The 15000-nt window shown below is 48.0% G+C and overlaps 2 protein-coding genes across 2 annotated transcripts in view; both read right to left on the bottom strand.

Annotated features, from left to right (window-relative positions):
* echdc3 (enoyl CoA hydratase domain containing 3) overlaps positions 1–3345 on the bottom strand; it is a 3544-nt gene extending 199 nt beyond the window's left edge. Inside the window, exons 1-5 of the mRNA XM_076296944.1 lie at positions 3163–3345; positions 2877–2998; positions 2503–2600; positions 2148–2348; positions 1–1174 (exon numbers count right to left, since the gene is read on the bottom strand). The exon at positions 1–1174 is cut by the window's left edge and continues 199 nt beyond it. Coding sequence (XP_076153059.1) covers positions 839–1174; positions 2148–2348; positions 2503–2600; positions 2877–2998; positions 3163–3299 — 894 coding nt within the window. The 5' untranslated portion in view covers positions 3300–3345 and the 3' untranslated portion in view covers positions 1–838. The remainder of the gene's footprint in view (positions 1175–2147; positions 2349–2502; positions 2601–2876; positions 2999–3162) is intronic.
* Positions 3346–3724: 379 nt separating this feature from the next.
* LOC143136299 (USP6 N-terminal-like protein) overlaps positions 3725–15000 on the bottom strand; it is a 41539-nt gene continuing 30263 nt past the window's right edge. Inside the window, exons 12-13 of the mRNA XM_076296943.1 lie at positions 13955–14107; positions 3725–7432 (exon numbers count right to left, since the gene is read on the bottom strand). Coding sequence (XP_076153058.1) covers positions 5673–7432; positions 13955–14107 — 1913 coding nt within the window. The 3' untranslated portion in view covers positions 3725–5672. The remainder of the gene's footprint in view (positions 7433–13954; positions 14108–15000) is intronic.

Genomic DNA, 15000 nt, shown 5'->3' with positions numbered 1-15000 from the left:
CTTTTTAAAAGTCATCATTAACTGAGAGCTTGAGCAGCAACACAACAGCATCCATTAGCGATGTAGTCTGAGGTTGTGATGCAGTGTTATCTGTTATTGCTTGTATAATCCTTACATGGATATGTTTTCTGCAGTTCTGTATTAGTAGACAGCAACACACAAGGCAATTATTTTGACAAAGTAAATTTGTTCTATTCGTCAGACTGAAATCCCACTATTAACAAATACACAAGAGTCACACTGCAAACCTGCACACACACGTCACACACACACACACACACACACACTCTGATAAGGCACTTCCCATGAGGGCTGAAAGATTTATCGATTTTTAATTGAAATCAAATTTGAACTAATGCAATTAGCTAATCGCAAAGGCTGCAATTAATCACACAGCTTGTAACTCAGTCCAAATGGTTACTCTTGTCACATCTGATTTGTATATTCATCTCATCCTCCTTGAATGACAGATAGCAGTGCTCACCAATCAGGAGTGCCGTGCTTCTCATGCACTTGGCATGCTCACCAATGAGAAGTGGCCCAATTTAAAGCGACATTTGGAATATTGAACTGAAGCTTGACATTGAAAAATGATATTGCAAAATCAAATCTCAATCGCAATATCTGTCAGAAAAACTGCAATTAGATTTCCTCCCCAAATTGTTCAATCCTACTTCCCATCCCCCACATCGGCCTTACACACACACACACACACACACACACAAACACACACTTATTCTGATAAGGCACCCATATCCCCCACTTGTGGCCCTACACATGCACACACACACACACACACCCCTACTCTGCCAAGGCGCTTGCACGCCCCCTACAGCCCTCACTTGTGTGCCTTCTCCATGCTGTGTGACCACGTGGGCTTCCGTTTGTCCAGGAACGCCCTGATGCCCTCCTGGCCGTCACGCAGCGCCAGGTTGTCCACCATGACGGCGGAGGCCGTGGCGTAGGCCGCGTCGCGCCCCTGCGCCATCTGCCTCTGGAACGCCGCCTTGCCCAGCGCCACCACCGGGCGGCTGGCCGCACACACACTCCGCGCCATCGCCAGCGTGGCCTCCTCAAGCGCCGCCTCGTCCGCCACCACGCGGCTCACCAGGCCGTGGCGCAGGGCGTCCTGGGCCGAGACCGGCTGCCCCGTGAACAACATCTCCATGGCAACCTGAAAGCACAGGCAGGACGTTGGTGTTCGGAAGGTAGCTGCTATTTGTGCTGCAGAGAGAGAGAGAGAGAGAGCTGTGCAGTTTGTGGAAGTTTGTGAGTGCTAGCATCTGTCTCCTAAACATGTGGGGCTGGGTTGTGAAGTAGAACAGGTTGTGCATTAGAACAGGTTGTGTAGTAGAACACCTGTGTTCAGTGTGGGGCTGAGTTGTGTAGTAGAACAGGTTGTGTAGTAGAACACCTGTGTTCTATGTGGGGCTCTGTTGTGTAGTAGAACAGGATGTGTAGTAGAACACCTGTGTTCTATGTGGGGCGCTGTTGTGTAGTAGAACACCTGTGTTCTGTGTGGGGCTGTTGTGTAGAAGAACACCTGTGTTCTGTGTTGGGTGCTGTATCAAATACAATGCAAGCCAATGGAAGAGTGCCATGTGGCTGCGTTCAAAACAGCTCGAGGCCTACAACACTTCATACTGCATCTTTTAAAGGTACACTGTGCAAGACTTTCACCTTAATATAACCTTTACAAAGCATTTAACCTTTACTGAAACTGTTAGCTTAGTTCCGCACAATTTAATGAAAGTGGATTAGACCAGTTAGCATTGGTGTGTTCCTTTAAAACAAGATGGTGGGTGCTAAACAGATCTCACCTTCCTGGGCACCGTTAGCCTAGCTTAGCGCAATTAAAGGGAAGTGGGTTAGACCAGTTAACGTTGGCGTGTTCCAAAACAAGTTTGGGGTGCTAGACGGATTTCACCTTCCTGGACACCGTTAGCCTAGCTTAGCACAATTCAATGGAAGTGTGTTAGACCAGTTAGCATTGGTGTGTTCCTTTAAAACAAGTTTGGGGTGCTAGACAGATTTCACCTTCCTGGACACCGTTAGCCTAGCTTAGCACAATTTAAGGGAAGTGGATTAGACCAGTTAGCATTGGAGTGTTCCTTTAAAACAAGTTTGGGGTGCTAGACGGATCTCACCTTCCTGGGCACCGCTCGGCCGATGGCCACTCCAGGGGTGGAGCAGAACAGCCCCACGTTTATCCCCGGCGTGGCAAAGGTCGACTTCTCCGTCGCCACGGCAATGTCACAACTGGCCACCAGCTGGCACCCTGCAGCCGTGGCGACCCCATTCACCATGGCGATGACGGGCACCGGAATGTCTTGGATGAGTGTCATGACCTAACAGATGGGGATGTGGGACCAGTCAGTCACCAGCACAGATGGAAACCAGTCCATTTGGGAGTGAAATCACCAGCGCCAGGCCGGTCTGAATATGGTGACATTTTTACCAAGCGGGGAAGTGTTTGCCTGTGCTAGAACATGTACTTCTCACCTCAGAACAGGCATTAAACACTTTGGTGTGATACTCTCTGCCTTGGACCGACGTCAGCTCTTTCAGGTCATGACCAGAAGAAAACACTGGACCTCGGGCTAGACACACACACACACACACACAATATTATTTACACATTTGGCTGATTTGGCTTAAACGTGAGTAATATCACTCAAGAATCAGTACAGTAGGACGATTTGGAGTAAGTGAGCTATTTACTAGGACAAAGTGCAGTTATGCAACTGAATAATGGCCATCTGCTTTTGTACAGTATGCTAGGTTAGTTGACGGCTAGACATACAGTCCCATGTGTTGTGCCAGCCCACTCACTAGGCTATGGCGTTGATAAGTGCTAATAGTTCAGGTCAACCTACCTGATATAACGATGACCCTGAGGTCATCGCTGTCCACTCCAGTGACGATGTTCTCACGCAGTGATGCAAGCATGGCCAGGGACAAGGCATTTCTCTTCTTGGGGTTGTTCAGAATTATTCTCCTGAAACAACAGTTTCCATTTTGATGCAGTGTTTTCTTCATACAATTTCAGATGAACTGATGATCACAATATGCGGCTCCACAAAGGTACTGTGATCATGTTATCTGAACATATGCAACAACACCAGTCAAAGATATTTTTGCATGACACGTCTCCTCACGAACCTGATTCCGTCCTGTTGTTCTTTCAGCGTGAGCGGCTCTTCTTGTGTTGCTGCAGAAAGCGTTCGAGTGGCAACATGTGAAGTCCACCTGACCGCTTGAACAACACGACCAACTCGGCAAAGCAGACTTTGTGCCATGTTTATTCAGTAGCCCTCTTTTTGCCGTTTTACAAGAGGCGAGGAAATGTTGATGAACGGTAATCTTAGCTCGTTATCGCCCTCTATGACTATGGCGCGTCACAGAGATTACCTACCTTTTGGTCTCGACTTTTTCTCGCCGCTAGAGGGCAACCACTACCGAAAAGTCCTCGAAAAGTCAAACGCAGACTGCACTCTGAGCTTTATCTATCGGTGAAAAACATTAACCAGGAGTGGAAAAGTTCCTAAACAGAAACTAATTTTACAGAAATGTAAAAACCCACTTTAGCAAAACTGATAACGGATATTTTGATAAATGACCAGAAGTAGGCTAATTGCTCTTATAGCACTCCTATAGCGGAATGTTATGGACACTTTAAACTTATAGCACACACACACAAACACACACAAATAAAAACCCTGAGTATAGTTTTGCCCCAGGCAGTGTTTATTAAGAGAAAATTGTCTCAAGAATGATCCAATAACCTCTTCGCTTTTTTTTAGTAATTTAACAACAAAATGCAAAGGACTCTGTACTGTCCAATGATATTGTACTCATACTGACTGAAGAGAAAAAAGCATCGCATCAATATAAAATGTGTACACCATTAAGAACCTGGAGAGGCTGAAATGAAAGGATGCATATACTTGACAACAGGGTGCGTTTTTAAGGTTTGTGTGTGTGTATGTGTGTGTGTGTGATTTGGAATGAACTAGTTTTAAAAGAGTGCCTGCATTTAATATATGTATATATGGAATTAAATGGAATGGAATTCTCATTCAACACAGTCACTGAATCTTTCTCTCACTCTCTCTGTGTTTAGTGGGTGGGTGCGTGCATGTGTGTGTGTGTGTGTGTATGTGAATGAGAGAGGGCGAGAGATTTGAATGACAGGGTTGAATTGCAAAATCACAAATGTCCAGTGCTTCACTCCTCTTTACTCAACTCAACTTCATTCACTAACACACACCAAAACAAATGCTATCATTCACTTCTGTATAGTGTGTGTGTGTGTGTGTAAAATACAGAGAGGACACTAAACTATTGCTCAGACGCAGGACAATCCAGGTCCTGTCTCAGTTGGGTCAGTTGCAGAGTAGAAACTCAAGAACACACATGTCCCTTTGGTCAGTGAAACTCAACAGAAATGGTCTGCTTTCCAAATAAAGTAAATCCTGTTCCCAAAGGAATGCTGGAGTGACGATTGGGGAACAGGCCAGGAATGAAGCTAAACTAGGATTGACCCCTGGGGTGGAGTGTGTGTGTGTGTGTGTGTGTGTGCTTCTGCTTGTGTGTTTTTGTATGCTTGTAGATGCCTGTGTATGTGTGTGTGTGTGTGTGTGTGTGTGTGTGTGTGTGTGTGTGTGTGTGTGTGTGTGTGTGTGTGTGTTGAAATGGGGTTTGGAGTGGAGACATGGTGGTGCAGGGCTCCCACAGGGGAGATAAAATAGATTCATATACTGCATTCATCATCATGAACAACAACAGTAACAATAACAACAACAATAACAATAACAACAACAACGACGAGAGACAATCCCTCACGTGGGAAATGACGGGATCGCTCTCGTGGAGGTGCTTGGAAAAGAAACACACATCTCCTTCACTGCTCTCTTTCAATGACTCTTATAAATGCAAACATATATTCTCTTAAATCGTCTCTCTCTCCAAAAAATATGATATTCACAAGCATAATAGAATAAATTGACCTCTAGGGTAATATATGTCTCAAGAATCTAACTCATTTAAAAAAATAAAGATGGACCAAGGAGGAAACAAATAAATCAACACAAAAATACTGAGTTTTTTTCTTTCTTACCAGGAGTCTCCACCAATATTCATAAAATAGTTTAAATAACTCAGCCATATTTAAAAAAAAAAGAAGAAAAAAAAGATATGCTGTACAATTTTTAAATCTCAAGGATTGATAGCTAACATTCTGGGTTAATGATTATTTAAACAACAAAAACAAAATAAAAAAGAAATCTTTTCAATCAGTCAGATATTTTGTTTTCCTCGCAAATGTGAGTTTATCAGTAAAAATGCCTGAGGCTTACAGACCTCTGCCACTGCACAGCTCCTGAAGGTATTACAGTCAGTCTGTCACACACAAACAAATAAACAAATAAACAAACAAACAAACAAAAACATCACAACAAACAAACAAATGAACAGACAAACAAACCCCAAAACAGTACAACAAAAACACCTGGCCACTTCTCTATTGCTTTCTCAGGTTTTGCACTTCAAGTGTCTATACTTTTCCTCCTCTCCTCTCCTCCTTCCCTCTCTCTCTTCTCTCCTTTCTTTCTTTCTTTTTCTTGTCTTCTCCTGCTGCTGTCCTCACATCCCCCTGTCTCCATCCGTGGCCTTCAGAGTAACATGGACTCCTGCAAGGCGAAGGCCTCTTGCGCGTGGCTGTAGTGTACACCTCCGAACAGGTGGGGGAGCTGTGGTTGTCTGCCGGCGCCTGGCGGCAGCTGTTCCTGGGGCTGGTGGGGGTAGCCCCCCCTGTAGACGGTTCCTAGTACTGCATCCGCGCCCGGCAGAGAGGGGAAGATGAACTCCTGCACAGGGGACATCTGCGCCTTCTGGAAACTGGGCGAGCGGGGCAGGCCTCCGGGGGACCGGGGGGGCATCTCGCCCTCCCGAACTCCCCAGCTTCCCCTCACCTCGGACAGGTACGAGGCGCTCTCATCTCCCCCCCTCCTCCGGGCCTCGTAGCGGTACTCCATGGGCTGGTAAGGTGTGTGCTGGCGCTGCGGCAGGTATTGCCCGCCATAATGCCCACCGTCGCCACTGCCCGCACTGACCACGCTAGTGTCCAGCCGGGCGCTGAGGTCCAGGGGGGCCACGGAGAGTGGGGGGCGGTGGGGGTTTTGTTGCTGGGGGTGGGGGGAGGGGTTGGGCTGGCGGCGGTAGGTGGCGTACATGTTGTTCATCAGGGCTTTCTCGGGCGAGAGTCCGGCGCTGTGCGGCTGGCGCTGGGTGGTGGCGTAGCCCCCTCCACGCTCGCCGTAGCTCAGCCCGTACACCGGCCGCTCCTCGGGCGACCGGGCGTCCGCGCCGAAGGTGGTGTACATCGGCACCATGGCGGCGCGCGCCGGAGAGTGCTGCCCCCCGGTGGGCGGGGGGTAGTAGTGGTGCGGGGACTGGTGCGCTGACGAGCCGCCGCCGGAAACGCCAACGCGGGAGTTGGACGCGTGCATTGGCGGAGGGACGGCATCGGCCATGTTCTGCCTGGGCTGCCGCGTGGGGGCGCTGCTGCTGTTGCTGAAGCCGCCACTAGGGGGCCTCGTGGGGCTGCTCTGCCGCAGGGACGGGGTGGCGAAGGGCGGGCGCGAGGGGGGGCGGTCCAGCTCCAGCACCTCCATGACCGGGAGCCCGTCGGGCCCGGGGACGTTGTCGTACTGCGAGGCGTTAGACCCGCGGTTGGAGCCCGGCGTGAAGCCGTGAGAGCGCGGCCGCCGGCCCGGACCCTGGCCCGAGGGGTCGGTGGGCGTCGTCGGGGTGACCGGGGGTGCGGGCGAGGCGGCGCGGCTGTGGTGGGTCTCTCGCATGGCGGCCGCCTTTGCCGCCTCCAGCTTGGTCTCGGAGGGCTTGACCCAGCGCGGGGTGAAGGGCCGGTCGGGCCGTGCGCTGGACCCCGCGTTGGAGTTGTGGTTGGCGGCGGCGTGGTGCGGAGGCGGCTGCTGCCCCTGGGGTTTGTGGGGACCCCAGTCCGGCGTGCTGGTGGCATTGGGGGGTGTCGGGGCTGGCGAGTGGCCCTTCTCCGAGGGGCCCGAGGGGTGGTGCTTGCGGGACTCCGCGTCGCTGCTGCCACCAGAGCTGCGGTTACGCCCACCACTGCGGTCCCCGCTGGCCACCTTGGCGAGGCGCAGGAGCTTGTCCAAGGAGTCTCGCCGCGTCCGGCTTGGCGGCCGGCTGTCTTTCGGACGATCGGGGGAGGGGCTGGGAGCTGGAACCGCCTCCGCCGGTACACTCAGGTTCTGATTGGCCGCCGGGCTAGGCCCACGCGAAACCGGCCCGTCCACGGCCTGTCCGCCCGGCATCTGACCGTTAGCCACGTGATTGGTCAGCGGCTCGGGAGGAAGCTGCCCCAGAGGTTTCTTGGGAAACTCCTCCTCTTTAGCTGAATGGGGGGAGGGGCAAAGAGAAAAGAGCCAATCAGAATACAAATAATCTAAAACAGGGAATTTTAAAAACACAGGCACAATCGATCAGAGAGACAGCGTATGGCAGGTGGCATGGAGAACTGTTTGCCCATGGGGACAGACAGTTCCCAACGGAGAGAGAGAGAGAGAGAGACAGAGACAGAGAGGGAGGGAGAGGGAAAAGGGTAAAACGGAAGGGTAGAGAGAGCTACAGTAGGAAAAGAATGATGGAAAGAGAGAACGGTTTTAAAAAGATAACAAACAACGGCAGAAACAGCATAAAGTTGAGACACAAAATACAGCAACACCACAGACAGTAAAGAATAAAACCATAGACGTAAAACCAAGGACACAATCATCAATCCCATTATGTTTAAATTAAGAAGATTTTAATCTTCAGTTATTTTATCTAATGTTTTAACATACTTAAGGTGCTGACTGTAAACATTGGTATAGTATGAGGTAAAATGTTCATATGTACATTACACTTTAGTGTCATATGGGGGCCTTAACTTGACGGGCAACTAAACATGTGCAAAATAACAGGCAACAAGCAAAGACTGATGTCTGTGAACTAAAGCTTATCTAATAACTCGGCAGTTACTATGAGCAAGTTCCTGTTTGCAAACACAGCTCCCACGCTACACGATAACTTTAGGTAAAATATGTCTTGTCTCCACCGTGGGATAGTGAGAAACGTAATTTCGATCTCTTTGTATGTCTGGAACATGTGAAGAAAATTGACAATAAAGCTGACTTTGACTTTGACTTTGACTTTTAGCTCATGTGCCACAGGCTTGGTTTGCCACTTTGGTTCATGTGCGACAGGCTTGGTTTGCCGCTTTGGTTCATGTGCCACAGGCTTGGTTTGCCGCTTTGCTTACAACCTGTTAAAGCCCCATTATGATCATCTAGACTGATGGAATAAGATCAGTTAGCAAAGGCAGCACCCTGCAGTCTACAATTTTTTATTTCATTTCAAAAATATTACTGTCTTTTAAACATTTTTCAAGGATTTTTAACATTTAAACATGCCACAGGCACTGTGAACACAACATACATAATTAATGAATAATCGATAAACACACAATAAATCCAAACTAGCGTATAATGTGTACTGTAGATCAGTTGATGACGCACCAAACAAATACTTATTCACAAATACGTGTGGCACAGTGACGCGTGTCGTACAGACATATACAGAAACACATTAAGACATGACACAGCAAGAGGAGGAGGGGCCAGAGCAACAGGTAGAGTGCAGGTGAAACGTCAGGGAACGGCACGCATGGGAACGATGGTGACGCAACAGTGTGTCAGGGCAAGCTGTCAAATGGTGTGCACGGACGCACGCACGCGCACGCACACACACACACGCACGCACGCACACTGTAATGACCCCAACACAAAACACACGCACACACACACACACACACACACACACACACACACACACACACACACACACTGTAATGACCCCAACACAAAACACACGCACTAACACACACACACACACACACACACACACACACACACACACTGTAATGACCCCCACACAAAACACACACACACACTGTAATGACCCCCACACATGCACACACGCACACACACACACACACAGAGACAGTGCACACAATCACAGAACTGCCAACAGCAGGGCTACAGGAAGAGCTGAATCAAGCAGGAAGTGACTGCTGTTTGCAGAGTGCCATGAGGTCAGGGTGGGTGAGATGGAGTTCCCGTGTAAACGTGAGCGCGCACACACACACACACACACACACACACATTATAGGATTAGATTTTTGAGCACTGTCAAATGTTAATGTAGCCTCTGTGTTCCTGTGAGCAAGACTTTTTCCAATACTTTCACCCAAAATTCCATACTTTTCTAGGTCTGAAAACAGTCAGTCAGTCATAATTCCAGACTTTTCCAGACTTTACAGATTGTGTGTAACGGAGGTCAGACAAGATGAACCCTGTGGGATTAGCTGTTAGCATGAAAGGCTACAAGACAGGCTAGGCTGAGCTGGAGCAAACTCCAGCAAACACCAACAGCTGGGTCAGTGAGTACCGTCAGTCTGTATTTGTTGGCTGAAGTTGACAGGAGTTTGACACGTCTAAAAGCCGTTCTTTTCCATTACCGTCTGGCCAGTGTGGAGCTGGAACATTCTTTTCTGAACATTCTGAAAACCGAAACCAACAACATTTGAATGTTGGGGCATAACGTCAGTGCGGTCTGAGCAGGACAAGCCGTCAGTGGGGGCAGGACAATATTGCAGCCACCTGACGCACAGCCCTCCATGATGTGAAGCCACTTGTAGAGGCGCGTGAACAAAGTCCTTTTTGGCCCTCTGCAGTCGTTCATTCAGTCACTCTCCCTTATAAAAGTCTCTGACAGGAGCCCAGGCAGACTGGAGAACTGCAGAGGTGACATTTGGAGTTGAATATTGGGACGGCTGAGCCTTTCACTTCACCATGCTCTAGAAAAGTTCCTCACTTCATCATGCTCTAGAACAGTTCCTCACTTCACCATGCTCTAGAATAGTTCCTCACTTCATCAAGTTCTAGAACAACCCCTCACTTCATCAAGCTCTAGAACAGTTCCTCACTTCATGCTCTAGAACAGTTCCTCACTTCATCAAGCTCTAGAACAATTCCTCACTTCATCATGCTCTAGAACAGTTCCTCACTTCACCATGCTCTAGAATAGTTCCTCACTTCATCAAGTTCTTGAACAGCCCCTCACTTCATCAAGCTCTAGAACAGTTCATCACTTCATGCTCTAGAACAGTTAATCACTTCATGCTCTAGAACAGTTCCTCACTTCATCAAGCTCTAGAACAATTCCTCACTTCATCATGCTCTAGAACAGTTCCTCACTTCTAGAACAGTTCCTCACTTCATCAAGCTCTAGAACAGTTCCTAACTTCACCATGCTCTAGAACAGTTCTTCACTTCATCAAGTTCTAGAACAGCCCCTCACTTCATCAAGCTCTAGAACAGTTCCTCACTTCATGCTCTAGAACAGTTCCTCCAGTTCCTCACTTCATGCTCTAGAACAGTTCCTCACTTTATCATGCTCTAGAACAGCCCCTCACTTCATCATGCTCTAGACCAGTGGTTCTTAAACTTTTTATCTGGCGACCCCCCAAAAACATGGTCCAAGTCTCGTGATCGTTCTCTCTAACCGGCGGATTTTTGGTTTCAAAATGTTGTGAGATGGGCATTGGAAGAAGCAAATCATTTTGCGACCCCTCCAGTATTTTTGGCGACCCCCCTGGGGGTCCCGACCGCCCAGTTTAAGAACCACTGCTCTAGAACAGCCCCTCACGTGCTCTAGAACAGTTGCGTTCATCATGATGATCCTAATTGAGGGAGCTGCATTGGCCGGATTTAATTATCGGAGGGGTTACAACCCCCTCCACCCCCCCCCCCCCCCCCCATTTTTTAAGCCTATGGAGCACTGAAAAGCGCAGGGGGGAGATGAGTGGTCACCCTGCCCAGGGAGACTTAACCTGCGCTGGGGAAATGCTCCCTGCTTGACTAGCGCTGGGTGGGCGGGCTGGGCGTTTAAATGGGGGTGCCAGTCAGCGCGTGCAGCTGGCAGGCTCCCCAGGAACAGGACGCAGCAGGACGGACCAATTATCCCGTCAGACTGAAATAGAGCCGTCGCACGGCCTCCTCCTGGGCCAGTTCTCCCATCAAAGAATTACACTGATTATTTAGCCCTAATTATCCTGCTGCTGCTGCTGCTACTGCTGCTGCTGCTGATGTGTCACGCACAGGAGAACGAGCAAATCATACCTTAGACACACACACACACATACCTCATATCTTAGAGACACACACACACTCACACACACACACATACCTCATATCTTAGACACACACACACACACAAACATACACATCATATCTTAGACACACACACACACACACACACACACACACACACACACACACACACACACACAAAGATATATGCACAGATATATAGACATACAGAAACACAGTGTGCAGCAGCCTCTCATTTGTGTCCCTTAAGTGTGAGCCCTTTAGAGTGTTAAAAATAACACCCACTACAAAGTTTGAAACTCAAACTATTATTGTTTATTATTTCATTAGCACTGAGTGCGTTCTAAGATGAAGAGAGCTGATTAGAACTGTCCTTATATAAAGACAGGGATGCAGAACCAACACTTTACAGTTTAGTGGGTTATTAGAGCACCCACATGACAGGACATGACAGGACATGACAGCTCTGAGACCAACATGGCAGAACTTAGTTCCTCGAAAGCTCACCCTTACACCACAGCAGGGGGGGGGGGGGGGGGTCAGGTTCAGATAGTTCAGGTTCAGATAGTTATTCTGTTCTGAACTCTGTGTGTTAATTGGCTGACTTTGGAACTGATCACACACACACACACACACACATGCCAAATTAATGTGCACAATCTCAGGCCAAGAGAAACCAGAAGAGACAGTGAAACCGGGTTCCCATGAGTACTGAACTGTCACACACACACAAACACACAGAGAGACAGAGACACACACACACACACACACACACACACACACACACACACACAGAGGAAAGCCAGTGAGAAAGTTTCTTTGACCTTACTGAAAGCAAACTTTCCCACTGCTTCCCTCTGCTGTGGTGGAAGAGTGCGCTTGGTGTGTGTGTGTGTGTTTGCTCAGAGGTGTCAGCCAGATGTCCCAACGGTCCTTATTATTGCCGGAACCCTCTATACCCCGCCGGTCATCGGCTGAGAAGCTTTGTGACGCGGACCTATAAGGTTAACTCACTGACAGAGAAGCCTGTACCATCCAACAATAAAAAAAACACACCTCATCCCTTCCCTTTACCGCTTATGACCACACAGCTGGACAATGACGGGCGTATTTGCTGGTTCTGTGTGTATTTAGTCTTTACTTTTGTGTACTGTGTGTTTTGTGTTACTGTGTGTATTTAGTCTTTAATCTTGAATTTCCCCTTGGGGATCAATAAAGTATCTTTCTATCTATCTTTTACTATGGGCGGATACCAAGGATAGCCCTTGACAAACTGTCGGTCATGTACTGTATTCACTCCTGATCGTGATTCTTGCTTTGTCTGTCAACAGACTTTAAAAACCATCGCTCGCTCTCCAATACCTTTACCTATGCTGTGTTCCAGACAACCTGGAAGTCGGAGATTGTACTTCACTTCCGGCCTGAAAGTTGAGGTGGACTTGGCCCCTAGTTTGGGAAGTGTAGGAAACCCGACATTGAGTGGCGTGGCATTGTATTTTTTATAGTAGGTGGTCGGAAAATCTCGACTTAGGAACGTTGCATTCTCGACTCTCGGAACGTAGCATTAGCGCGAAACTCCCTTCACACTAGCAGGCCCCCGTTAGTGCTATCACCATCCTCTAGACATTAATACAGCAGGCCACCGTTAGTGCTAGCACCATCCTCTAGACATTAATACAGCAGGCTGCCATTAGTGCTAGCACCATCCTCTGGACATTAATACTGGACTGATGTTAGGCTAACGCCAATTCCATGACTTCCTGTGAAGGCTAACGCTATAGAGAAAATTTTAAACATGTTTAGTGGAGGTTGTGTGTATGTGTGTGTGTGTGTGTGTGTGTGTGGAGGGGGGTGCGCAGAGAGTTTCTTTGTTGCTGTGGCAACTGCTGGACAGACAGACAGACACAAGGTGGTGTTCAGTGACGCAGGACAGATGATTGGTTGATTGGTTGATTGGTTGACTGACTGACAGGCGTGGCAGTGAAAGACGTGGTGGTGGTGGTGGGGGGTGGGGGGGTTAAGGGGGGGGGGGTTACGTGTTTGCCCACCGGTTGTTTTTGTAGGAAGGGTAGTGTGTGCCACTCACACACACACTTTTGAAGGCAGCTTGTCAACGATCCAGGGGGAGAAGAGAGAAGGCACAGTAAGCAGCAAGCAGCGATGGACAGCAACAAGAGTGTGTGTATGAGTCTCTCAACACCTGTGTGTGTGTGTGTGTGTGTGTGTGCATTTGAGTGATTGAAAGAGAGAGAGAGAGAGAGAGAGAGAGAGAACGGGAGACGAGTGAACGGGAGACTGTATATTAGAGCAAGAAAAAAATTGAGTGTGTGTGTTTGACTGAGAGAGAGAGACAGAGCAAGTGTGTGTATACTAGACCAAGAGAAAGATTGTGTGTGTGTGTGTGTGTGCATGTGTGTGTGTGTGTGAGCGAGCAAGAGTATGGGTGATTGCATGTGTGTGTGGGTGAGAATTAGTGTGCGGGACTGAGCATATGTTGTGTGTGTCATTGTAGCTCTCTCTTACATTATATAGCCAAGACTTACATAATAATTATTATTATCATCATAATTATCTCCAACAGTATAAAAGACTGTGCAAATATGTGAGGGCATTTAAACGATTGTGCATTTGGACAGCAATGTGGATGTTTCTGTGATATATAACTCTGTGATATATAACTCTGTGTGTGTGTTGTGTGTGTGTACCTGGGGGAGGTAGCTCGAGTTTAGCCCTGCGCAGCTCGGACATAGAGTTCTGCAGCTGCTCGATGACGAAGTCGTCCTCAAAGAAGAAGTCCTTAGACAGCGCCACCTGAAGGAACTCAACCAGGTCCTCCATAGACAGCTTCAGCAGGTGCTCTGAGTTTTTCACACACACACACATACACACACACACACACACACACACACACACACACACACACACACACACACACACACACACACACACACACACACACACACACACACACAGCAGTGGCCACAATGATACCACAGCCACACACAAAGGTCATGCATACATACATACACACATATATACAACACACACACACACACACACAAAAAGGCCATGCATACGTACGTACACACATATATACAACACACACACACACACACACACACAAAAAGGCCATGCATACGTACATACACACATATATACAACACACACACACACACACACACACAAAAAGGCCATGCATACGTACATACACACATATATACAACACACACACACACACAAAAAGGCCATGCATACGTACATACACACATATATACAACACACACACACACACACACACAAAAAGGCCATGCATACGTACATACACACATATATACAACACACACACACACACACACACAAAAAGGCCATGCATACGTACATACACACATATATACAACACACACACACACACACACACAAAAAGGCCATGCATACGTACATACACACATATATACAACACACACACACACACACACACAAAAAGGCCATGCATACGTACATACACACATATATACAACACACACACACACACACACACAAAAAGGCCATGCATACGTACATACACACATATATACAACACACACACACACACACACACAAAAAGGCCATGCATACGTACATACACACATATATACAACACACACACACACACACACACACAAAAAGGCCATGCATACGTACATACACACATATATACAACACACACACACACACACACACAAAAAGGCCATGCATACGTACATACACACAT

The sequence above is a fragment of the Alosa pseudoharengus genome, unplaced genomic scaffold (assembly GCF_046254945.1).
Source record: "Alosa pseudoharengus isolate Yale_2024_CS ecotype anadromous, Long Island Sound unplaced genomic scaffold, YU_APseudo_1.1 YU_APseudo_1.1_scf_20, whole genome shotgun sequence".
Lineage (NCBI taxonomy): Eukaryota > Metazoa > Chordata > Actinopteri > Clupeiformes > Clupeidae > Alosa > Alosa pseudoharengus.
The sequence above is the reverse complement of the archived record's forward strand: the minus strand, read 5'-3'. Positions and strand labels throughout refer to the sequence as shown.